This window comes from Ictidomys tridecemlineatus, chromosome 9 (genome assembly GCF_052094955.1).
Source record: "Ictidomys tridecemlineatus isolate mIctTri1 chromosome 9, mIctTri1.hap1, whole genome shotgun sequence".
NCBI classification, from domain to species: Eukaryota; Metazoa; Chordata; class Mammalia; order Rodentia; family Sciuridae; genus Ictidomys; species Ictidomys tridecemlineatus.
In genome coordinates this window covers 125,406,295-125,433,444 of record NC_135485.1, presented here as the reverse complement: position 1 = coordinate 125,433,444, position 27,150 = coordinate 125,406,295, and the positions used below count along the sequence as shown (strand labels likewise).

The 27,150-nt window shown below is 35.4% G+C and overlaps 1 protein-coding gene across 1 annotated transcript in view; it reads right to left on the bottom strand.

Annotated features, from left to right (window-relative positions):
- The window catches only part of Iqcm (IQ motif containing M), a 305,901-nt gene that overhangs the window by 143,766 nt on the left and 134,985 nt on the right, over positions 1 to 27,150 (bottom strand). Inside the window, 4 exon segments of the mRNA XM_078020750.1 lie at positions 5,658 to 5,674; positions 6,709 to 6,832; positions 13,577 to 13,721; positions 19,796 to 19,991. Coding sequence (XP_077876876.1) covers positions 5,658 to 5,674; positions 6,709 to 6,832; positions 13,577 to 13,721; positions 19,796 to 19,991 — 482 coding nt within the window.

The following is a 27,150-nucleotide window of genomic DNA, read 5'->3' as shown; positions in this document are numbered from 1 at the left end:
AAATCTATAAAGACACAAAGCAGATCGGTGGCCAAAGTTGTGTTTAACAGTTGGGATTGACCTCCTTCCACCCTCATTACTACCTGAGCATGCCTGAAACGAAATTTCTGGAATATGGACATGAAAAGAACAAAAAGTAAGTACCTATAAAAAAACAGCAAGTCTTTGACTGAGATTTGTGCTTACAACCTTTATACAATGGGATTATATTTTGATTATATTAATAAAGAAGATAAATTGCCAAGAACATTTTCCAAATGTTAATGGTGGCATGGAGGATTTTTTTAAAGACTTGTTTGTCTATTCTAGTTGAACCATGGTCAGTAGTCTCAAACCATTTGGAACATAAAATTGCCAGTATTATTTGTTTTATCTTCTGTTTCAATGTGTATTTTCAAAATGTTTTATAATAAGAATGTGTTAAATTTCACTCTTAAGTGTTAAAATGTTCATCATCTCTAGAAATTACAGAATTGCAAATCAAGCTACTCTAAAATTTCATCTCACTCCAGTCAGAAGACAAGCAATAAGTGTTGGCAAGGACGTGGGGAAAAGGTACACTCATAACTTGCTGGTGGAACTACAAATTGGTGCAGTCATTACGGAAAGCAGCATGGAGATTCCTCAGAAAACTTGGAATGGAACCACCATTTGACCCAGCTATCCCACCCAGCTATCCTTTATACCCAAAGGACTTAAAATCAGAATACTATAGTGACTCAATCACATCAATGTTTATAGCAGCTCAATTCACAATAGCTAAACTATGGAACCAACCTAGATGTCCTTCAACAGATGAATGGATATAGAAAATGTGGCACATATATGTATTGGAATATTACTCAGCCTAAAGAAGAATAAAATCATGGCATTTTTGCAGGTAAATGGATGGAACTAGAGAATATAATGCTGAGTTAAATAAGCCAATCCCCCCCCCAAAAAAAAAGGCTGAATGTTTTCTCTGATAAGTAGATGCTGACTCATAGTAGGGGTGAGGATAGGTAGGGAAGGAGGAAGGAACTCTGGATTGTGCAGAGGGGAGTGATGGGAGAGAAGGGGGCGTGGGGATGGGAAAGACAGAAGAATGAAACAGACATTATTACCCTATATACACATATTATTATACTAGTGGTATAACTCGGCACCACGTACAGCCAGAAGAATGAGAAGTTATGCTCCATTTGTGTACAATGTGTCAAAATGCATTCTACTTTCATGTATAACTAATGAGAACAAATAGAAAAAGAAAAAATAATAATAAAATAAAGGTTTTATAGCATGTTGTCTGATACTTCCACATTCTTTTGAAATCAGAATTTGCCAGTTTCTCTTTTTCTATACCAAAGAATCTTCTATTATCTTTTTTTAAAAAGCCTTTTGAATCCCTTCTCCACACAATTAAAACTTTATTGTTAGAGTGCCTGTTCATGTAAAAATGTAAAAGGAAAATATTTATGTGTTTCCCATTTAAAAACATAAAACCATATATATGGTGATAAAGGAGCAGAAAAGAGAGCATTTCCAGCTTGTGGTGGACAAGGCTATGCTCTGAAGAAAGAGGTCCAGGGCAAGGTTTTGACTTACCAACCAGTAGTCACGGACTCCACAATAATTCACATCACATCTCAGGCAATCATTTCTTCAGAGACAAAGGGTATTTCAGGTTAAGTAACATAGGAATGCCTTCTACATTTTGGATTTAAAATTTTTCTTTTTGGTTTTTGTCTGGAGCTCCACACGAAAAATGGACTTAGCATCCCATTGAGTTTCTGATCATTCTAATGGTAGAAAGTGAACTAAAAGTTTAATTTACATGTTGGGAGCATCTTGATAGTTCAGATTTCTGCAGACTAGGCAGATGTGTGATTCAATGATCTACAAGCACAATGCATTTTCCCCCCTTACTTTCAGTAGTGCTATTTTCTATTGTCAATGGTTTCATTTATTTTGGATTTAAGTGAATATCAGGAAAAAGTTCTCATGTTTGTGTGGTCTGCAGCTCTTAAGATCAGACTACACACAGCTCGAAGATGCTTCATTCTCCCAAAGGAAGATTTTCAGATGAAATTCATGTCCTCAGTCACAAATTCTTTTGTTACCATAGTGATAAGAATAAAGAAAGAAAAAAGAAAGAATGAAAACAAAAAGCTAAAAATACCTGATGACATACAGACAGTTTTAGGAATGTGACCTACTTGGTGCTGTACACTGAAGAAGTTAATCAATTGAATTAACTACATCTGCATTAGGTGAAATATTCTACTGGATGAGAAAATGCGTAGGTTGCACATCTGGAGCTATTATCTCCAATCAAAGAAGTCAGTATGAATGAAGATGACTGACAATCTAAAATGCATAAAATCAGATGCTTTTAAAATGGAATATATATAAGTAGCAAACAGAAATCCAATAGTTTTCTTCCCTTTTCCATAAATATTATTTTCTTTCCACTACTTTAGAAGAGTGCCTCCATTTTAAGTGAAAGAAGAAAAAGCTTCCGCTGCACCAAAAGAACTAGTTTTACTGAACAGAACAATAGAATGGGACATATAATTACAATGTTGTAATGGACCCTTTCTCAAAGAGAAAGCATCCTAGTCTTAGGTATTTGAATAAAAACAATTTTGAAAACTCTAACTTTAATATGAGTCTTAATAGACTCAATCATTTGCAGAAAACCTACTATACTGAGAAGCATTAAGCAAGTAGGAGAAAAATAAATGTCACTCTCTGCTGCTGAGATGTCTTAATCATCCATTTATGTTTTCATAATACTGATCTTTAAAAATGTCTCTACATGATAAAATGAAAAGAGTATTGACCTTTGATTGAAGGGTTAAAATTTCAGTTTAACAATGAGTTTAGAAATCCTCTAAATCTCAGTTCTCTTATCTTCAAAATGAGCATAAATGAGAATATCACCTGCTTTAGCAAGAAGTTCATTATGATAATCAAAACCAAACATACATGTAGAAGCCAATGGATGACATTCAATACAAAAATCTCTATAAAAATGAGTCAGCATCCAATGGATTCAATATTTAGACAGTTTCAAAATAAAAATAATTGAAAACAATTATGAGAATATGGATGTACAGGAATTATTAATGAATAATATTAGCAAACATTTACTGAGCACTTATCATGACTCACATATTTTACATGAATAATTTCATTTAAGCCTCACAATAGTCCAATGATGTAGGTATTATCATTTTTTTATAATTGAGAAAAACAAGCATAGGTGCAATAAACAACTTGTCCAGACATATAGCTGTTAAGAGGTAAAGTGAGGAAATAAACCTAAACAAGTTAATTCTAGAGCTATGTTCTAAATCTAACCCATTATCATGTAGCTCAAAGTAATTGGAAGAGGAAAATATCCCTGTGAAACTACTAACTTGAAAAAAGCTTTATAATTAAATTGATAACACTAATTTGTAAAGTTCTGAAACACTTAATATTTTGCTTTGCTTAATTTTAAAAATTTTATTATTATAAGGAAAATAAAACAACATAAATGTAAAACAGCAAATGTATGATAGGACAGATATAATCATGACAGATTACTAGTCATAAATAATGTGATAAAATATATTTATGGATTGGAAACTTATTAAAAAGCAAAAAATCAGATACTCCAGCAATATGTAAAAATATCAATTTTCATAAAAATTAACGTAATCTGCACAGGAAAAAAAATGGAAAGATAAAAATCCACTGTTACCAAATTCGATTTCTTAGAAATGTTATATATTACAGTATTTCCCACATTTTTTATATTCACTATTTTGGTCATTAGGAAAAATAATTTGAAACAACCTAGTCATAACCACAGAAATGCAAAGTGATTTGGATGTCTCTGTCAAGAAGTGAATGAATATTTATCAAAGTCTTGAAAAATGTTCATTGTACTAGGACAACAGCAAAACAATATTGTGGGTAAAGAACTGGGTAAATCTGCACTAAGAATGAAGGGGAGGAGCTCCAAAATACAATGAAGCTTCAATATTTACTCACACTTTTAGGAGTGAGTCTTTCCCTATATCAAAAATTGGTCCTGAAATGTTTTAGTTTGTTTACCTTTGATTCTTGATGAAATTGTGGACATATTATCTCTAAACACATCAGAAAGCCACAGCATTAGTAAAGAAAAAAAAACTAATATACAAAAGTAATTTGCATTTTCCTACACTAACAAATCATTTGAAAAGAAAACTTTAAAATTCTTTGACAATGACATCAAAATAAATAAAATCCTTAGGAATAAATTTAAAGAAGATGATGAGAGATCTCCATATTAAAAACGAGAGACACTGATGAAACAAATGAAAGTTACAAATAAATGGAAAGGTAGCCTATCTTCATAGATTGGAAGAACATTACAGTAACTGTGCTACCCAAAATGACCTATGGATTTGATGCAATCCCTACCAAGATTCCAAAAGCATTTTAGAAAAAGCAAACCTAAAAATTGTATAAAAACAAACCAAAAAAAACCCAAATAGTCAAATCAATTTTGAAAAAGAATAATTGGAGGCATCATACTTCCTGATTTCAAATATTACAAAAAAAAAAAAAAAAACACTATGGCACAGGCAGGAAAATGAAGAGGCAAATAGAACAAAATAGAGGGCCCAGAAATAAGCCCACACATAGACAAACAACTAATCTTTGACAATGGTGCCCTACAATGGGGAAAGGAGAGCATCTTCAATAAATGGCTTAGAGAAAAACAGATTTCCTTGTGCGATAGGATAGGATATTGGACCCTTATCTCATACATATAAAATCAAACTCAAAAGGAATTATACTCAAATCTATGATTGAAAACCATAAAATTCCTCGAAGAAAGCACATGGTGGAAACTCCTTCACACTGTTCTTAGCTAAGATTTTTGAGATGTGATCCCAAAAGCAAACAAAAAGAAACAAAATTCACCAAATAAACAAAAATGTGGAACTGAATCAAACTAAAAACCTTCTCAGAGCAAAAGAAACAACCAACAAAATGAAAAGGCAACCTACAGAATAGGAGAAAATATTTGCATGCCATTATGTGTGATAAAGCTTTAATACTCAAAGTATACAAACTCACATAACTTAATATCAAGGTAACCACAAATAATTCAACTAAAAATAGGTAAAGAACCTGAATAGAGTTTTTTTCCCCCAAATGGCCATCAGAAAAATACAAATCAAAACCACAATAAGGTAGCAACTCACATACGTTATGACTATTATCAAAAAGACAAGAAAGAAATGTTGGTGAAGATTAGGAGACAAGGGAACACAGAAACACTGTTGTTAGGATTGTGCATTGGTACAGCCATTATGGACAACAATATGGAAATTCTTAATTAAAAACCACAAGACCCAAAAACCCATTCCTGGGTAAATATCTGAAGAAAATAAAATTAGTATGTCTAAGAGATATCTGTACACATGTGTTCACTGCAACATTACTTACAATAATCAAGGAATGCAACCAAAGTAAATGTCTATTAAGGAACAAATGGATGAAGAAAATCTACATGTACACATGGAATATTATTCGGTCTTGTAAAAGAAGGAAATCATGTCCTTGTGACAATGTACCAACCAGACACTGTGCTAAATAAAATAAGCCAGACAGAGAAAGGCAAAAAATGTATGAACTCCCTTATTGGTGGACTCTAAAAAAAGTTGAACTCGTGAAAGCAGAAAGTAGAATGGTGGTTGCTAGGGGAAGAGTTTTGAGTGAAATGAGGTGATGTTGGCGAAAACATACAAACTTTCTTTTATGGAGTGGATACTAATGACATATAATATACAGCAGAGTGATCTATAATACAAATAAGAGAAAGGAGAAAGAAAAATAGTTGATAACATTGTATTGTTTACTTAAAATCTGCTCAGAGAAGATCGTAAGTGGCCTCACCCCCTCACCTACACACACACACACACACACACACACACACACACACACACACAGCAACTATAGATAGGTGGCTTCATTAACTTGATTGTGGTAATTGTGGTAAATGATTATATCAAGCAACTTGAATATTTTTACTTGTCAATTACATATCAACAAATCTGAGAAGTGAATGAAAGAAAAACTGAAAAGAATCTTAAGGAAAATTCACTGGTATTTCCTATACCCCAGTGACAATTCCCACCCATCTACTAGGGATCCAGAGAAGAGTGAAATGCTGCTCCATATACATTGCTAAATATTGTCAGATGATATTATTCTTTAATTTATTTACTGTTCAGAAAAGAAATCATTTTCTAATGGTAAAATTCTATTGTATTGAAATAGTTTATGATATTGGTATATTTAAACTTGACTGTGTTTACCAGAACCAAATGTAACTATCCAGGAGAACAATTATTAGTATCAGTATTTAAAATTTTATCATTCAAAATATATTCAGCTATGAGGAATTTGTTATATCAAAATAGACATTTACAAAGATATAAAAGTTAAGAATAAACTTATTAACATTTTCTACCCTGCCTTCCTTTGTATGTACTAAACTCAGGTACAAAGAGATTTGAGGAAAATGATTTTAAAACAAATTTAATGTAAGTAAGAGAAGAAAGGTATGGAGGGATTAACGAAGGGAGAAACAAGGGAGAAAAGTAGGGAGAAGGAAAGAAGAAAGTGAAAAGGTAAGAAGGGGAGAGCAGAAAAGACATCAGGTACCCCTTACCTTTGTTGAACAAGTCCCAATACTCATCAACCTGCTTCTGGGTTGGGTAATGGCCACAGTCTCTAAAGTACTTCAGGAGATCACTTCTTTCCAATCCCTGCCAATCTTCTCTCTTGGAAAACTTTGTTTCATAGTCTGAAAGTCCAAAAAGGTAAAAGAAAATGAGTTCTTTATAAGTGATACCAAGTGCAAGCCACCTCAGAGGTTCATCCGGATTTGAAATGACTTCAGCCCCAGCTTTATTTTCCTGTCTGCTGACGTGCTTCCAGGATTTAAGAAGCCTGATGGCCTTGAGAGCGTGTTTGGAGGTTCTAGCAGGGGAGCGCACTACTCGTAGACCCTTGACCAAAGAACGGTCCTCCTCTATCGGGGAAGGCATTCCTCTTGGACTGAGTGTGCAGCTTCGGGAGGGACACACATGGAACCTTGAGGGAGAAAGGGGACACCCACCAGATGAATGGATAAAAAACATGGCATTTATACACAATGGAATATTACTCAGCACTAAAAAATAACAAGATCATGGCATTTGCAGGGAAATGGATGGCATTAGAGCAGATTATGCTAAGTGAAGTTAGCCAAATCCCTAAAAAACAAATGCTGAATGTCTTCTCTGCTATAAGGGAGGGTGACTCAAAACAGAGTAGGGAGGAAGAGCATGAGAAGAAGATTACCACTAAACAGGGAAGAGAGGTGGGAGGGAATGGGAGGGAGAAGGGGAATTGCACGGAAGATGAAAGGAGACCCTCATCGTTATACAAAATACATATATGATGGTGTGAGGGGGAAGAAAAAGAGAGAGAAATGTGTTAGAGTAGATTGGGTAGAGAGAGGTGATGAGAAGGAGGGAGGGATAGGTAGGGAAGCAGAACACAACAGGCACTAGTATTGCTGTATGTATAAACGTGGCTGTATAACCAATGTGATCCTGCAACCTGTACACGTGGAAAAATGAGAATTCATACCCCATTTGAATCAAATGTATGATATGTCAAGATCATTGTATTGTCTTGAGCAACTAATAAAAAAAAAAAGAGCCGGATGGCAAAGGGACAAAGGCAGTGCACCCCCAGCTGGCACTGCATGGTCGTGAAACTCAAACTGGACTCCCCAAATAAAACAGGGGTTCCTAGATTCTGGTTTCATGACCCTACCTCTATCAATGCTTGAACTGCATCATAAAACATAGCTATATAAAAGTTTTATTTTCAAAGAAGATGTATTCATTGTACATGTTACTGGGATTCAGTGTGATATTCCAATACAAGCACATGCTAATCAAATCCCACCTCTGTTTATCCACCCCCAACTCCCTTCCCCAACTTCCAGTAATCATTATTCTATATTCAGGTTGATGTTTTTCAAATTCCACATAGGAAGAGGCCATGTAGTACTTGACCTTCAGTATCTGTCATTTCATTTAACGTAATATCCTTCAGTTCCACCCATTTTTCTGTAAATGACAGGATTTCATACTTCTTTATGGCTGAATAACACTACATGTATATATACACATTATGTATGTGTGCATATCATATCCATAAACATATATACATATACACACAATGTGTGCATGTGTATACACATAAACACACACACACACACACACACACACACACATATATATATATTGCATATTCTTTGCTCATTCTGGGGTTGATGGGCATCTAGGCTGATTTTACATCTTAGCTCTTATGAATAGTGTCCCTATAAACATAGGTGTGTAAGTATCTCTTTTATATGCTGATTTTATTCCCTTTGGATTTACACACTGAAGTGGAATAGCTGGATCACATTGTAGATCTAATTTTAGTTTTGTGAGCAAGCTCCATACTGTTCTCCATAATTGCTGTACTAATTTACATTCCCATAAACAGTGAACTAGAGTTCCTTTTTTCCATATCCATGCCAGCAATGTCAAAATTTCTTGGAAGCCTGACACCTGTTGATCCATTTCAGTATTCATTATTCATTAAGTCCTTTAATTGTTCATCTCTCTCTGTCTCCCCACTCACATCCTAACTGCATAAATCGCTGATTCCAGTTTGTACTGCTTATTCTATTTCTGATTTAGCCCCTAATTGGGAGCAATGTCTACTTTTTCTCACTGACTTCCTAAGTTCCTACTTCCTACTTTATGGTACTTTGCCCATCTGCACCCCCAGTTCCAGGCTACCAGCAAAAACCACTCAGTTGGGCCACCTGTCACCGATCTCCTGTACTTGACATTAGACAGGAGTTAGATAATGACCAAGAGAACTGATGCATACATTTTGTAAGTAAAGTTCTCCATAAACATTTTTTCCTTTCAAAATATGATTTTGACAATAGCCCAATTTATGGAATCAGCCTAGGTACCCATCAAAAGATGGCTGAATAAAGAAAAGGTCGTCTATATACACAACGGAATTCTATTCAACCATAAAGAAGAATGAAATTATGGCATTTGCTGAATGAAACTGGAGAACACCATGCTAAGTGAAATGAACCAGACTCAGAAAGTCAACTGTCAAATGTTTTCTCTCTATGTGGAAGGCAGAGACAGAGAGACGGGGGTAGGGACAGGATTTTTTTTAAAAAAGTAAATTTTATTCAAATAGAATGGAGAATAATAAGAGTACATAAAAGGGATTAAGAGGGAAGAGGGAGGGGAAGGCATAAGGAAATACTGGGGAAAAAAATAAACCAAAGTATGCTATGAATGAATCCTATATATTATATAATTTACATATAATTATAATGTACTAATTTAAATAATAATAGAAGGGAGATCAGTACAGCAAGTGGATGAGGGAAGGAGGAGGGGAGGAAAAGGGAAGGTACTGGGGAATGAGTTTGATCAAATTATGTGATGTGCATGTACAACTAGGGCATAATGAATCCTACAGTTATGTATAATTATAAGTACCAATAAAAAATATTTTTAAAAGGTGATATTGAGTCTCCACTCTAAGATATGTTTGATTAACCCCATGAAGCAGAATGTTGTCAGTACTGACAGTAAGACAGGGACTGCCTGAAGCAGATCTAGCTTTGAAGTAAGGGCTCCCAATGAGAATAGACACCAGAGTAATTTCTAACAGAACTATATCATCCTGGCACTCAACCATATGGATTTCAATTGTATAGTCATTCATTCATTCACTGGTTCATTCATTGAAGGAGATAGTGATGAGATATCAACAAATTCAAGAAATAGTTAGTATTTAGAAATATTTAGTAATTCCCTGATATGAGTAGCTAGATTTGGGAAAATATGAGTAGTAGATATGAGTAGTAGATTTGGAAAAATCTTAAAACCCAGCAGCAAAATAAACAAATTTATACTTTTTACATCTATGCATTTCTCTCTCTTGGCAAATAAAGTAAAGCAGTTGCTTTTGGTGCCACATGAATATCTCCTTCTCTATTACTTTCCTGTGCATTTTGACTTAACTTGGAAGTGCCAGCATCTGCATTTCATTGCCCAGGACTTTATTCTACCCACCTGTGCAGGAAGTAAGACATACCAGGGAGTTAAGACTCCCCACTAGACTGGCCCTCAATTCCTGACTAGGGAACGGGGAAGAAACTGTGGTCAAAAACTTGAAGCAAGCTGGCTCTACTGTTTTATTGAGTTCCCTTGATGATGCATTCTGTTTTGAGTTCTGTCCCTTTCCTGTCTCACTTCTCCATTCCACTAACACATCTTCTAGGATCAACTCCCAATATATTTGCACTTGAAATCTTCAGGGATTTGAATCTGGAGAAACCCAAACTACATGCAAGACACAAAGAATGTTACTTTCCATTTTTTATTTTTTGTTTAAGTAAACATATTTCTCCTTTAAAAAGTATATGTATCTTTAGGTTATATTTTCCTTGAACTGATCAGTTTTAGCTGTTTCTCATAAGATCAGAGTGATACACATATTAACATTATGGCTTTGTGACTAAATAAAGACATCACAGTGTCCCTAGCTTGCAAAGGATGCCTTACAAGCAAACCTTCAGCAAAACACTAGCAGAAATAATATGCCAGACTAGTAGAACCATGGTTTAATATAAAACTTAAATCATGGAAGTTAATGAAACTTTCAAAGGACTAAAAGATGCTTAAAAATGTACAGGGAGATTTGTCAAATATCATCACCCAATTACCAGTCAATACACAGAGAAAGTTCAGAGAAATATTCCTAGGAACAGGAAGACAAAAAGAACTCGTAAATTCTGTGGATGCTACAGTTACTTCAACTTTCCGTGTAAATGGATACATCTGTTGGTAATTCTTTAAATTATTCAGCTAGATAACTAACCCTATTTTACTGTTCAGATCCTGTGTTGGGCAGAGAACCATCTGTTTTAACTGAGCTCCTTTATTCGTTGTGTCTTGTGAGCCTATTCTCAACACAAGTACAAGAGTGGTGTGTTCAACATAAGCTGCACCATAGTTCTTTGTCCAAAATCTTCCAACGGATTCCCAGCTCTCTTAGGGTAAACAACAAAGGCCTATGAAGTGTGATATGACCTGAGCTCCCCACTACTTCTCCAATCCCATATAGATCTGTTCACACTCACAAACTCAGTTCCATATAAAAGCAGTCTCCTGACTTCCTCCCAAACCAGCAAGCCTGCAACTGAAAGTTTTTGTGCTTGCTCTTCCTCTGCCTAGAACACGCTTCCTCCTCCATCTGTCCACTTGGACCACCTCTTATTTTTTAAGGACTTTTTACTCAAAGAGTTCTCCACTAGAAGTCTGATCAGGGTCCAGGATAGAAAACAGACCCTGCATTAGTTTTTTTGTTTATCCCCCTCCAAACTAAGAGGTTATTTTAAGATGAAAAAAAAAATATTGAAATCTCCACTTACAAATCAAGGAGGAGAAGCCACAGAAAGAAGGTAAAACGGAGAAAAATAAGCAAGGTTCTATAAGGTTAAAAATGACTTAGTGACAGAGGTTTGGGCACCAAGTTAAAATGGCATAAAATAGCAGGACCATTTATGGGAATGGTATATGATTTGGAGGTCAGCAGGAAAACTAAAGGGGAGGGGTAAAGAGAGGTCTGTGTAAGACTGTCAAGTCCTAGTATGTATTTTGATAAATATTATAAAATCACCATATTCATATTAGATGATAGAATATAAAACTACTATATATAGAAGATAAGAATCTCTTGCTGAGTTTTGTACTAGTGGGTGGAGAGTTTGGGAGTGAAGGTCTTCAACTCTGAGTGCTTGTGGCTGGAACACCTGTCTCTAACTTTTTCCTTCCTCAACCTCTAGCCACTGGAAAGGAATTGTTCTCATCCAAAGAGTTCTGACAATTTATAAATATCTTTTGGCAAATAATTTTATCATAACTAATAAACTTAATGAAAACGATCCTTTACCAAGTTTCTTGAGCCCTTCTGATAAACCAGGCATTCGTTAAATAGTGGCATTTACTGAAAAATTTGTAGTCCCTGTCTTCATGAAATTCACAGTACTTAATGTGAAATAAACATTTTATAACTAGCTGAGATGGCCAAACATATAATACTTTTTGTCTTATAAATCCATAAAATGATACAAATTAAATATAATTTATTTGCATCATTAATTTTTTGTGATTTGAGAAACTAATAATCTATTCAGGGCTAATAATCAATCCTAGTCCTCAGCAATACTTGATTCATTTATTATAAATAGAAATCAGGATCTCTGAAAGCTGAGCTACACATTGCAGAGCCAGGGATAGAATGCCAACACTAACAAGCAATGTGTGGTTTTGTCCACTCAGGATCCACTGACTCTGCTATCAGTATGTAATTTTCGGGCTAGGGATGTGGCTCAAGCGGTAGCACGCTCACCTGGCATGCATAGGGCCCAGGTTTGATCCTCAGCACCACATACAAACAAAGATGTTGTGTCTGCCGAAAACTAAAAAATAAATATTAAAAAATTCTCTCTCTCTCTCTCTCTCTCTCTCTCTCTCTCTCTCTCTCTCTCTCTCTCTCTCTCTCTCTCTCTCTCTCTCTCTCTCTCTCTCTCTCTCTCTCTCTCTCTCTCTCTCTCTCCCCTTCTCTCTTAAAAAAATTTAATTTTCATTTACACAGCAATCCCTCCTTCAGTGGACAGAGCCTCTGGGCAACTCTCAAGCAAGGTTGACCCTCCCACTGCAAAGAGTCAGAAATATGACTCAGGCCAAACCAATCATTTGAGGTCTCCCTGGATTTGAATTTAAAGCCTTGGAACAACAACAAAAAAAATTCTTTAAATGAGCTGGGTGCTATGGCACATGCCTGTAATCCTAGAGGTTTGGAAGGTTGAGGCAGGAGGATCGTGAGTTCAAAAACAGCCTCAGCAACAGCAAGGCACTGAGCAGCTCAGTGAGACTCTGTCTCTAAATAAAATACAAAATAGGGTTGGGGATGTGGTCCAGTGGTCCAGTGCCCCTGAGTTCAATCCTTGGTACCTGCCCCCGCCCCCGCCAAAAAAAAGGAATTCTTTAAATGATGTAAGCTGATATATCTCCCAGGGACAAGTAAAAATTTTTCTTTCCTGTTCCTTCCATCTCTCTATAGTACCTCTGATTCATATTCCATCTGATCTAATTCTTTAGTTCTCTTTCTGATAATCTCCCTTTCAATACCTTGGAATTTATTTATTTATTTATTTATTTATTTATTTATTTATTTATTTATTTATTTTGCTTAGCCAGAATGAGCTTTCTGTTCCTTATCAACAGAGGATCATAATGAATTAATCCAGTTATATAAATATACTACCTTCAAATGCAAATAGCTTACAGGAATATAAAATACGGCTTACCTTTGGTTACTATGGGTAATTATATATAAAATTTCAATGGTTAAACAATCCCAAACCTAAAATCCAACAAGAAATGACTGTGTCACTTACACTTTTTTCTGTCCATCCATTCCTCTAGCTCTGGAAAGTTTATGATTTGTCTTGTCCTCCGGAGACCAAGTCGACACCTTACACGGTGGATTAATCCCCGATACATGTTAATAACTTCTTTCAAATTTGGCCCATGATACAAAGCCTATAACACAATAATACAAACAGTGTGGCTATTTATACTTAATTTGATCTACCCTTTTTGTCTAATCTATTTCACCCAATTTCTTAGACTATGGCTGTGTTGACTGGTGATTCCTGTGCTGGTTGAACAGATGCACTCTGGACTGAGATGAGCTCCCTGAAGATCAGAGCTCCACCCTGAGTCCTTGCCCTCAGACAGTCCTACTTCCTACAGAACAGAGGTTGCAATGACATCTACTTCCATAGATGCTTCCTATGTTGCTGTCCATATTTCTATAATATGTGGCACATTCAACTAGAAAGATAAATAAAAGTTTTATTAAGGGGCTATATCTGTGGCTCAGTGGTAGAGCATTTGCTTGGCACGTGTGGGGCACTGGGTTTGATTCTCAGCACCACATAAAATGAATAAATAAAATAAAGGTATATAAAAAACTTTTATTAAGGAATTATTCTACAGTGGATAATTATTTCCTGAGCTGTCAACTCTGGGTGCTCAATTCTATTTCTTTTCTTTGAAAACTATTCATTCATGTCCTTGTCTTAGTTTTGGCTGAGCTCTTACAGGTTTTCTCTGATTTCTTAAAACTTTGAATATTAAAGAAATTATAACTTTTGCTACATATATGTTAATTTTTTAGTTAGGTTACCTGTGACTACATCACTCTTCCATATATGCATTTTATACATTCTACTATAAGTTTTTTTAAAAAATTAAGCTTTAAAAATTCATTTCAAGTTTCTTTCTTTTCTAAACAGCCAGTTCCATTTTATTTAAAATTCATTTTTTTACATTTTATAGATCATTAATTTCTCTATTAATTCCTTCCTTTTTTAGTTTCCTATTCTTGACCTCTTGAATTACAGATTTAATTCATTTATTTTTCATTATTTCATTGTTCTAGAATGTACTGAAATTTCTAAACTTTCCTTAAGTAGCTTTCCTTTGATGTGCTTTGCATACCATCTTATAAAAGAAAAGATTGAAGTGGAAAATCTTTAAATAACTTTTCAAGGCCTCATACCTAGTTGGTTGCAATATTAGTTTCAAAACCAGAATAGAAATACTCAAGAACCTACATTTTCATCTATATCCTATATGCCTGTTAATTTAATTGAACTTTGTGTTTTTTGCCTATTTTGTGATTTTTTTGTATCTTTTTTTAGTTCATTTCTTTATACATTTGATTCTACCATGCTATTTTCTTTTTACTATTATTCATTGAAGGTTGTAGTTATCATTTTATTTTTCTTCACCTTTGCTAGATTTTCTGATTCTTCTCTGAAAATTTTAAATACTATATTCAAACCTACACTTCTTACTACATAATTATTGACAAAATAATATTTCTTGTTTGTCTAACTACAAACATTATTTAGCAAAATTTCACTATCTGCCTCTTCTTCCATCAGATTGTAGATTCTGAACATTTGCTAGTGTTTTTCAACATTTAAGTAACATTCTCCAATGTTTATGTTTAATCTACCTTTTGTTCATAGAGTTTTGTTCTTTTATAATAATAATGATGATGATAAATTAGTTGTATTTTGGGGCATCTCCCACCATATGAATCCTAATGGGAAGCAGAACCCATCTCTTACAATTATGAAGCCAAAGGCAGATGCTCATGATCCATCCCTTTACTGTTGCTCAATTTTATTTCTTTAAAATTTAAAATCTGTCCCATGATACAAACATGGGACAAAATGTCATTCATTATCTGCACCAACCCTGGACCTTGAATCAAAAGTAATAAAGCTTTCACAAGGAAAACATTGGGAAACATATTTGTGTGGCAAATGAATTGTGGCTGCAATATCCATTTTCTAAGGGCAGCATCTCTGGAGACAGGGATAACTTGGATTTAGTGTCTGCATCAGACCTCACAGGAGTTAGTGAAGTGACAGCAGTAGACACAGCCCTTTGGGTTACATGGCTTTGTTAAGTGCCCCACAGAACCTAAGCCTTCTTTGTGTTATCTGCATCTCTCACTGAACTATGGGCTTAAGCCCAATATTTGTTATCATCAAATTTTCAATAAAATTTCCATCAAACTTTTTATCATCAAATATACATTACTGAATAAATGAATATAATTTTCTAGGTAGCTAGAAGCCAATATATTTATGTAGTAAAACTATATAATGCTACCTATTCCACAGAGTTCCTGAATAGATTTAAGGATTTTGTTATTACATATAGGGTTATTTTGGGGGGGGTGAATAATGAGATGCAATCCATACTTCATCAAAATTTCAAAAGATTCTGTAACCTCCAAAATATTAAAGACATTGATGACCTATGTATAGGATATTGGTATAGTAACCATAAAGCTCAGATTTTCCAAGGTTGTTCCAATTTTATTTATTTAACAAATGTTATTCCAAGCCAATTTCAAAAATTATTTCTTACTGCAACCATTAGCCATTCAAAAATGCTAGAATTTCAGTATCTTAGGCCAACAGCAACTGGATGTAAAACATGGGATTAAAATTCAAAATTTTTAATTATAAATATTCAGAGTAAAATAGTGAACTCTTAGAGGTATCATTTTGAGGAAATTATTTTGTTTTGTGTTTTTATGATTTTTTTAAACATCATTAACACACTCAAACACATGCAAACAAAGCAGAGATTTTGAAAAGAAAAGGACAATTTGAGTTATGCTGAGTGTTAAATAGAGCTCTCTCCATACTCTTCTTGTGTATGATTGGTAAGGTAATTCAATACTGCTTCATTATTTCCAAATGAACCCAAACTGAGAGCATCTCACAAGAAATATTGGGAATCATATAGTCCCTAGAGTGACCTTAAAGTGACGTTATAGCAGACACTGTCCAAAGCAAAAATGTTTGTAGTAGCAGCCATGTAACGAGATGACGGAAGCCTCCCAGTGGAAAGATTGCCATCGTGCTAACAATTATCCAGTGATTTTCTGTGCAGCCTCTAGAGCAGAAAGCCTCTTAAGAATTCCCCCAATAGCATCCCTTCACGTAGGCACAGTCCTGGAAACACCATTGATTGAATCACAGGAGTGTCCCACTAGCAATTTGACAGTAGACAAACAACTTTAACCATATCAACAAAGCAGTCATCCAATTTTATACAAAGTACCATTCCGGTGATGGAATTTTAAAAAAAAATCAGTGATCACAAACAAATTTTATAACCAAATAAAAGTCAATAACCTAGTTCATATTGGATTTGTTCCTCTAAAAGTACTTACCATTCTTTTCATCTCCAATTCTATCTCAACATAGAAATTCATTATATTCTTTGTCACTTTCTCTTTTTAATCTCATCCTGGGCCCATTCTTGCTCACTAAGTTTTCTAGAGCTATTGTTGCCCTAGAAATTATGAATGACTATAGTTCTGTCAGATACTAGGAAATGGTAGAAATTATGCTGCATACATCAAAACTATGCTGAAAGAACTTTAAAGATATATCTTGTTGAATGCCATGATAAACTTCTACAACTATAATCTGTCCATTCAATTCACCCACTCCATAGATATTTGTTGAGTGCTTCCCATACATTAATCATGATTCTATACATTTGAAAATAGTAGGAAACAGTAGCAAACAAGACAGATTGTTGTCTTCATAGAGTTTACAATGTATTTCACCAAAACAGAACGTAAACATACACAAACAAGAAGTGAAATAAGAAAAACGGCAGGTAATAAGTGCACATAGTTAAAGTGAGACACTGTATATAATACATCAAGACAGTGTATGGTGATTGATAGGAATACAAAAATAAAGGGTATGTGCTCCCCAAAATTCATGTAAAATATACTGCTCATGACAGACACGTATGAGACCATTACACTGCAGAGAACTGTGCATTATAATGACCAAGAAGAATGGAGAGATCAGCTCTGCTTGATGGATCAGAGAGAATGTCTAACTGCATATACTTACAACGATCTTGAAAAATAAATCAGGAGTTCATATGAAGACATGGGTGGAAGAGTATTCCAGGGCGAGAGATTATTACACATATTAATATTTAGAAGTTTGCTAGAACACTGGGACTATGTGAATAAGAGCCATGTAATGAAGTCGGACAGAGGCACAAGCCATAACAAGCAGATCCTACATATTATGTTAGAAAGTTCACTCTCTCCTATAATCAGTACTGGGCTATCAAAAGATAAGGGCATAAGAAGGGAGTGTTTTAAATGCAGTGTGTAGCAGAAGATGAGATGGGAAAACATACATGGCAAGGGGTCACTGAGACTTCTGCTCTTCACCATTTAAGTTTACATGATGGAAGCTTTAGCAAGAAGCACACAAAATAAGAGAGAATAAGAAATGTGGCTGGGCTGGGGAGGAAGCTAAGTGGTCGAATGCTTGGCTACCAAGAATGAGGCCCTGGACAAGTGAGGTTCTGGGTGCGTTTCCTAGCACTGCTGGAAAAAAATAACGTTATGAAAATCATAACCAATTGGATATAGGAATACAGAAGTTGAAGGGATTGAAGAGAATTCCAGGTTTATGGCTTGGACAAGGGAGGAGAGAAGATATGAACACAGGTAGCAGAGGAAAGAAAGTGCTGTGTGGAGGAAGAAAATGAGTTCTTTGAGGTGTGTGGAATGTCACTTAATATGGATCTTTCAGGCAGGCAATTTAATACCTGGGTCTAGAGCCCGAGAGAAAGGTTCAGGATGTGGCTTTAAATTGGTTTAGGCAGCAACTGGCCATGGCTACCGGAGTTGAAAAAGGTGATTCCATATGCAAAATAAGCACAGCCCTTGGAGTCAGACAGACATAGGTTTGAATCCTAGCTCTGTAATTTACCAGCTGCTTGACTTTGAGCAAATGACTTAACTTCTCTAAGCTTCCATTATTTCACTTATATAATAAATACAGCAGCTATCTGCATTAACATGTTCAATCACCAGAACTACATATGTCTATTATGTGTACAAACTAATACATGTGCAAATTTATACCCAGAGATAAGCAGATGAACTACTTCTAACAGTGTCACTGTGCTATTGATATAAGACAGATGAGGCTGGACACCCAAGGAATTTTCAGAAAGCAGGTTTATTTAAGCTACAGCTATTCAGACCGACTAATGCCTAAAAGTCTCTGAACCCCAAATCTTGAAATTCTTTTAGATTTCTACTCAGTGGGGTAGCTACATGACAGTGGGTACAGTACATAACAGTTACTCTTATGTCCCATATTCTTAGGCTAGACAGAGGTTTCACAAGTTGTTACCAAGAAAAACCAAAATAGTAATCTTTGCTCAGCAAGTTTTCTTGAGGCAGAGTCTATGACACCATCTCATAGTAAACCTGGCTTTTACAAGAAAGAGGAGGCTTTAAACCACAATGAGCTCGCTGCAGAAACCCTGCTGACATTCTTTGTAATGATCTTGTTGACTAGGAGAGAAATTTATGTGTTACTATTATGGCAGGGGTCTTTTTGGTAGGGGTACCCCGTGGCTACATCACTCTCAGGACAAACGTGTTCAGGAGGGGCCAAATTCACCTCTTCTCTCATTTTCTCTTTATAGTTTGTCACCAAGCTTTAGCCTTCCAGGCAAGGACATTTTGCATTCTCTCAAAGGTTTGCCAAGATGCATGCAGCCAGGCTCTTCTGCATTTACCCAGCCAAAAGAATTCCTCATAGTTTATTTTAGGAGTCAAAGCCAGGAGAGCTGTCTATAAAAGTTGTCCACATAGATACTGGGAGGGAGGGCATAGTTCTTATTAAATGTAATATTTGTGTACTGCAAAAAAAAAAAAAAACAGAAGTGTGGGAAGTGAAAGTTCCTCTGAAGAGAAAATAAATAGCAAAGAAGAAACAATATTAGTGCAAAGACAGTTTATACTGTTTTAAGAGTAAATGGTCTCAGAACTGTTAAGGATAAGTTGGGTCTTTTGTTCAAGAGTATCTGATTTGGCACAATCTGAAGCTGTCACCAGAACAGATTATTCATGACATTTTCCTAATCAAAAAATATGTAGACAGAACTCTACTTAGAAAAATCATAGACCTATTGACCAGATGGCTAAGGATTTTAGAACACAGTATAAAATCTCATGCATGTCTTACCTTGGACATTAGTCTTTGAAACCTCTTGCGTTCAAGCCACCCCCTGACATGAGCCTGCATGAGGGTGACCATGTCAATGATGTTTTTGGTAATGAAGAGTTTGCTTTTCACTTGGAATACCTGGAAGATTTCTATGTGTGGTCCAATTCTTTTAACTTTATTTTCCAATTTATCATCTTTTTTAACAACTTTTACCCTAAAAATAAAATATGAAACTTTTTTAGAAATAACAAGAAAAATAAACCCTTCTACCGTCTTAATTCTATCAATGACAAATGCATTGGAATAGGAAATGGATTAAAATTTGCACATAGATTTCAACACATGATATCACTTGCATATATCAATAAAGTTCTCAAAGAAGGTTGAATATCCTAGAGTTGATATCCCATGGATAAAGTTAACCTTCTGAAGAAAAGAAATCCAAAAAAAAAAAGTGAATCTGTCCAAGTTGATTCACGACTCTGCAAAAGAGAATACCTTGATAGGGTAGATTAATCCACATAATTTCCCCATCCCTGCAAATTGACCTATGGATCTTTATTTTAAACTAAAAACTACTTTAAAATTATTAATTACTTGGCACTAATACTCTGCTATCCAAATATTATCTGAAAAGTAGTTTGATCCAAACGTTCTCCACTGAAAGGGACTATCATGTGGTGGTGGTAGTGACAAAGGGATCATGGCTTGTGGGATTAGCACAGGGAAGAATCATACTAGAAACCATGAGCCCTACAGTACTGATTTGGACAACCCTTGGAGTCAAGATAAATGTGAGAAAACTGAGGACTGTCTACCATGAACAAACCAACTGTAACCTTGTAACTTTGCTTCTAATTTTTTCCCTTTGTATACCTATTTTTCATATGGTGGTCAGTCTTCCTAAATCCAAAGACTCATTCCCTCGTAATTCTTAGCATGTAAAGGTGCATCCTGGTTCTGTATGTCTCTGATAGCTAGAGTTCCACAGAGATCCATAGGTCAATTTGCCCACTAGAGCTGGGTGTTAACCCAGAAGTATACCTCCAAACATACACCTCCAAATTGCAGGCCCAATTCTACTAAATCCCAGAGTACAGAGTAAATCTTTAACTCAAGTCAACTCACTTTTGCATTATTTTCCCTCCTATTTTATTGTGATTTCTGCATTAATCGGGTTCTTGAACAAGTCTTATTTTGCTTTGTTTTTTATGCAGCTATTATTTTTCTTTCCTTGTAACAAAAATGTTGGGAGTCTGATTTTGATCGTTTAACCCAGATATCACAAATCTTTGCTAGGTAGTAGAGAGCAGAGAATCTTAGTTGTCTGTTTTCCTTTATCTTTACTGTAGTTTGTCTTGAAGCTTGTGGTATCTTCTGATATGCTCTGTATTATGTCATCTGAATAACAGTGTAGTACCATTCTTGAACACCAGTTTTAATATCATTCAGCAATAATTTTGTAGAAAAGTAGAATGTAAATCATCTCCAGATCAATAAATGTTCAAAAGCAGTATTCACTGGAGATTCTTTTTGATTTCCTGACCTTCCTTATCCTAAGCAGCCACAGCCAACCAGTGAGATTTGCTGAGACACAAATCATGTTCAGTAAAGAGGTAGAAGTGAGGCTGCTAGTTATCTTTGTGTCTCTGTGTGTAAATGAAATTAAGTCTTTCCCCTTCTTGCAAAAGGAAGTTAGCCCTGTGAAAGTGTTTTCCTATTTGTGGTTCTTTTGTCTCCGTGGTTGGTTCTTTGCCTCACGCTGTCTTGAGAAAACTTTTGGAGATGCATAAATCAAAAATATATCATCTCGTACATTGGAAGGAAAGACAGCTGCCTCAATAAAATAGAAAAAAAGGCTACCAGAATAAGTGAAGAAAAATGCTACAGTTTGAGTATGTCCTCCAGAAATTTTGTGTGCTAAATATTTAATCCTGAGATGATATGTTGATGGTATTTGCAGGGGAGATCTATGGGAAATGGTTAGGATTAGGTAAAGGCATGAGTGTGGAATCCCTATCCCCACACCCTCTATAGCATGAGTAGCTTTATAATAACAGGAAGAGAAATGAAATGCATCATGCTTGCTCTGTCTTGCCATTTGATGTACTCTGCCATATTTTGATGCAATTAATAGGCCCCTACCAGATGATAGCACCACACGATAGACTTCCCAGCACCCAGAACTGTATGAAATAAATGTATTTTATTTACAAAGACATATGTCCCACATGTGGTATTTGAGTATCACAATAGAAAGTGACAAAAAGTGATGGCTGTGTTTTATCTGTTTTTTTTTTCTTCTTTTTTAAACAACAGGACTAAGACCAAAAGGAAGCAAAGTTTGATGTCTATTTAAGACTGATTTTTAAATTTGTTCTAATTAGTTATACATGATGGCAGATTACTTTTCCCAAATAGAGCACAACTTTTCATTTCTCTAGTTGGACTAAGGAGAGCTTTGCTTGGTTAATATAATAGTTTTTCTAAATAGGGCTCAATGTGTGAGGTAAAGTAGGAATGCACATGGAAATGATTGCTTCTGGCTTGTCCAATACTGGAAGACCTAACTATGAAATCTAAGAGAGTCTGAGTTGACAATTTTTCTCCTTTCTTTCAGAAGAAATTAGGGTTTTTTTGTGAAAATATTAAAATGAATCAGGACAGGAAAAAAAATGAGGGGAAGTTTCATGTTCTCACAAATAGATGTCAATAACTCTTGAAGAGCTTGGTGTGATGCTGGGGTGCGACATAATGTATAACGTTGAAGCATCAGCTCCAGGAAACTTGGGCTCTGCTGGTCTCCTGAGCTGCCACAGTTGGCACCAAGTTCTTAATCACCTGCTCGGGAGTGTGTGTGTTTATGAGAAAAACAAAAGGGGATACAGAGAATGAAATTAGTCATTTTGGTTAAAATTGTAGTTGATATGAGTGATTGGAACTCTGTTATGCAAAAGAATTATGAAGAAATGCAAATGTTTACAAAATCATAGATGTGTCTTGTCTACTTTTTAACACTTGAAAGAATTTTTATCTTAGGCCCTAAACATACAGACTTTGATCAATAGCACATCTCTAGATGTTAAACAAAAGACAAGTTTGAGGCTGTATAGAACTTAGAGAAGGCTTGCTGAAAAAGTGAGTTGTATTTACAAATAATGGGTCAGAAAAGAAGCTGTGAAACATATTAAATGTTGACAAATGTGAATTTTACTAACTTAAGCATAAAATAGAGAAACGATTGTGAATACTTAATATAGGTAGGATACCAAGAAAAAAGCAAAATTAGAATTTTAAATCCTTACTATTATACTGACAGTGATTTTTAAAATATCTTTCTTCTTAAATATATGTGACTGTAGACAAACTGATTTTTTTTTAAGACATAGTCTGCTCTTAATTGGACAAAGGAAAAGTTATTCTGTGTTTTCAACATATTTTGACTTAGATAACAAAAAGCTCCTTATATTAATAAAAATATTCCTTTTATCAGTGCTTGTGAAGTTTTTCTTCTCCATTTTTGTGATTGATTTCTCACAAAACATGGTGTTTTCATATTTAATGTTCCTTGCACCTCTGTGACTTTGTTTTACCCTGAAGGTACCTACGACTCCACTCCTATTTGGTTCCCTCTGACAGTTCTTTCCAACATATTCCCCACCAAATCAAGTCCCAGATTGAAAATAAAACTGCTACAATATCTTTTTAACCTTCCTTTTGGGTGTCCCAGCTGATTCCAGGAACATACCAAAGATTCTATTCTTAGTTATATAAAAGGAGAGACGTGAGAAATAGCAAGGTGCGTTTTACATGCTTGTTACACAAATATTATATGCATCATTTCATAGGAAGCCAAAGGTAAATCCCGTATATTGACATCTATATTGCTTACTTCTTCATATTTGGTCCTAACCAGGAGTTCCAAAACCTGCTAGCTTTTAACTTAAAATTCTCAGACATTCAGTTTTTCAAAACATGGTCCAAATAAGCACATAGTTTTAATATTTTAGCCATCAATCAGACAACCCTAGGGGCTATAAAAGACCTCAAGCCACCACAGTCCTACAGAGCTCTCTGACCCAGAGACCTCCACACCCAACCTGTTGCTGAGTGATATCAGCTATGCTCCTAGGACCCCTCTCTGGTTCCCCTCTCCCATGGAGTTCCCCAACCTTTCCCATTCTGGGTAGTGGCTCCACATCACTGTTTCTGGAAGGCCTCTGCTATTAGAGACTTCTCTCATGCAAACCAGCCCACGTGTTGCCCAAATAAAGCTTGTGTTGTGTGCTACCGCTACTTTGTGGTCATGTCTTTTCTTTGATCAGCTCCAAGATCCTTGAACTTACTCCAATGGTCCATATTTTAATCTAAATCAACACTATACTGTTGATGTCTTATTTATCAAAGTCCAAAACATGAAAAGAATTGACTAATCAAAGAAAATGTCTGCCCCCTATGTTAAATACATAACAACTAACACATTATTAATATAAGGACATTAGAAATAGGCTATTGTAATTGATGGCACTGATGGCAAATTAATACCTCCAATGTGACCTTGCAGGTCTTCCCATCAAGAGATGAGGTTTATTTACCCACTGTGTTAGCTTCCCCTTGTTGTGACAAAACACCTAAGATAAACAACTTGAAAGGAAGAAGGTTTATTTTGGCTTATGGTTTCAGAGGTTTCAGTCCCTGAGCACTAGGCCTCAATTGTTTCGGGGCCTGTGCTAATGCAGTACACCATGGTGGAGGAAAGCAATTATTCTCATGGCAGAAGGGAAGCAAAGAGAAAGAGAGAGGAAGGGGCCAGGGTTCTAATAGCTCCTTCAAGAGCATGCCCCACAAAGACCTAACTTCCTCCATTAGTTCCCACCTCCTAACAGTTCCACTGGTGGCCAAGCCTAAAGCATATGAGCCTTTGGGGAAGATATTTAAGATCCAAACCATAATACCCACACTATGAATCTGTGCTGATCTGTGAATTGTCTTGGCCAATAAAATCCAATGGAAATAACAGTGTGCCAGTTCTGAGCATGTGTCTCAAGTGCCCTGGTTCCATTTTTTAAAAGAATTTTATTTTCGCAATACCTTTATTCCATTTATTTATTTTTATGGAGTGCTGAGGATCAAACCCAGGACCTTACATGTGCTAGGCAAGCACTCTACCACTGAGCTAGAGCCCCAGCCCACATAGATCCATTTTTAGAACCTGACATCTCCAGGAGAACCAATCTGGCCTTCAGAGGAAGCTACATGAAGAAACGATAAGTTGCAGCCACCCAAGTAAACCCAGATGATGCCAGCTGGGTCTGGGCGACAGCCTCACAAGACACAATAGTTGTTATAAGTAACCAGGTTCTTTGATGTTATTATGGCAATAGTTGTCAAATTGATTTTTTAAAGATTTTACTTTAGAGGCAAATTGTCACTGTCAAGTAGTAACACTCACGATGAACACCTTCCAAAGGATAAAATTTTAAGACCTTGAGTCTTGTCAATGCCCTCAGGGTCCATAATATGTTTTTATTTCAAAGTGGTCAATGACTAAATCCTTATGGAATGAATATTCACATTCTCAAAAGAGGACTGCATTCCTCTCCACTCTGAGATGGCTGGTTATTACACTAAGTCATCCTAAATATTTTTATGTGGTTCAGTCATCTCACCAGCAGGTGGTTTCTGCCTCTCCCTCACTTGCCTAAAGACCCTGCAATATGTTACAGGTCATAAATTTTGTTTTCTGAAAGAAACATCAAAAGAGTGTAGCCTTAGGGGGAAATGCATCGTCTTAATAATTTATTGTAGAAAGAAAAAACTTAGAGATAAGAGCCTTCTCAGTTTAAACTCGTATCATAACCGCAAACCTGCTAGACAAGCAAAAGAACCAAAACAGGATCTCACAACTTCTTTCATCCAGAAACAGTATCATGTTTAGTCTGCTAAATCCAAGAATGCAGAATAAGAATTAATTATCTAGGGCTGAATAATTAATTTGTGACTAATGTTCAATTTCTTATAAAAATATAATACCCTTGCTTCAAATCTATTTATACACTACCGTTTGTGCCTTTATTTGTTCAAGCCTGAATGAAATATCTTTTAAATGGCATAAAAATCGTTCCAACTACCTGTCAGTACTGAGGGAAAAAATAATTCTGTGAGTAAACTTTTAACTGAATTATAAGTTAATAAATCACCAGAAATAATGTCAACAGGAATTAATTCATGCTCACTTATTTTATTCATAAAATAATAAATATATAAATGCCTTTATCAAGTTCATTACATACATATTTATTTATAAAGTTTTAATAATAATATTTTTTCTACCATGATATAATTGAAAACTCTAATTAGTATCCATTTCCCATGCTTAAGGTAGTATATTTAACTGCAAGTCATTAAACTCAGTGTGATGGCCCCATTAATGATATAGATTCTTTTATGTAAAATGATGCTCACAAAGTTCTACTAGAAAACCAGTCTATCTCCTATATTTCTATAGAATTCTCCACCCAAAACAATGTTACTTCCTGACAAATAAGACATATTAGGAAATTAGTGAATATTAAAAAGAGAAAGGGGATACGTTTACTACTGTATATAATGTAGGTAAAACCTGAGGTAGGAAAACTGGATGATTACTAACTCCTAACATCAGTAGAAGAACTGACAAGGGCAATAAAAAATCTCTGCCACATAAAATCATTTTAAAAGAATATGACATGATGAAATTTGTCAATCTACTAGACAGAAGTTATTGATGCCTTTATACCATATGATGCTAGTTTTGCTAATCATACAATATGGATATCTATGTTTTAATTTGTACCTTATTCCATACGTTAATGAAATTGGTCCCCCAAATATTATTAAATCAAAAGTTACTGAACATAGGTATGCAGTCATAACCACGCCTTACAAGTGTACCTCAATCACAAAGTGAGACTGAGAGAGCAAACTGACTTCTCCCTCCACATCTTCACCATATGTAGGCATACAAATCCTCTCTCACAGTCCGGTGGGGTGAGGGCAAGGCATCTGTCACCTCTTAATAAACAAACAGGCAATTCTATCTACAAAATTACTGGAGCCTCAGTCTCTTTTCCAAAAATTATTACTGAACCCATAACACAACAATTATGTTTAAGTCGATCCTGATTTATTGTGATCCTGGATGGAAATGCAAATTTTAGTCATTTAGTTGATGCTCACCTAACACAATCCAAAAATAGTATTCAGACAAGATTAGGAGATTAGATCCCTTCATATTCAGATTTATACTCATTTCATTGTTACATCTATTGCTGATTTCTTTTTAATTCTAGCTCCCAAATCTGTCTTCATATAAGTCTCATTTCAAATTCTCT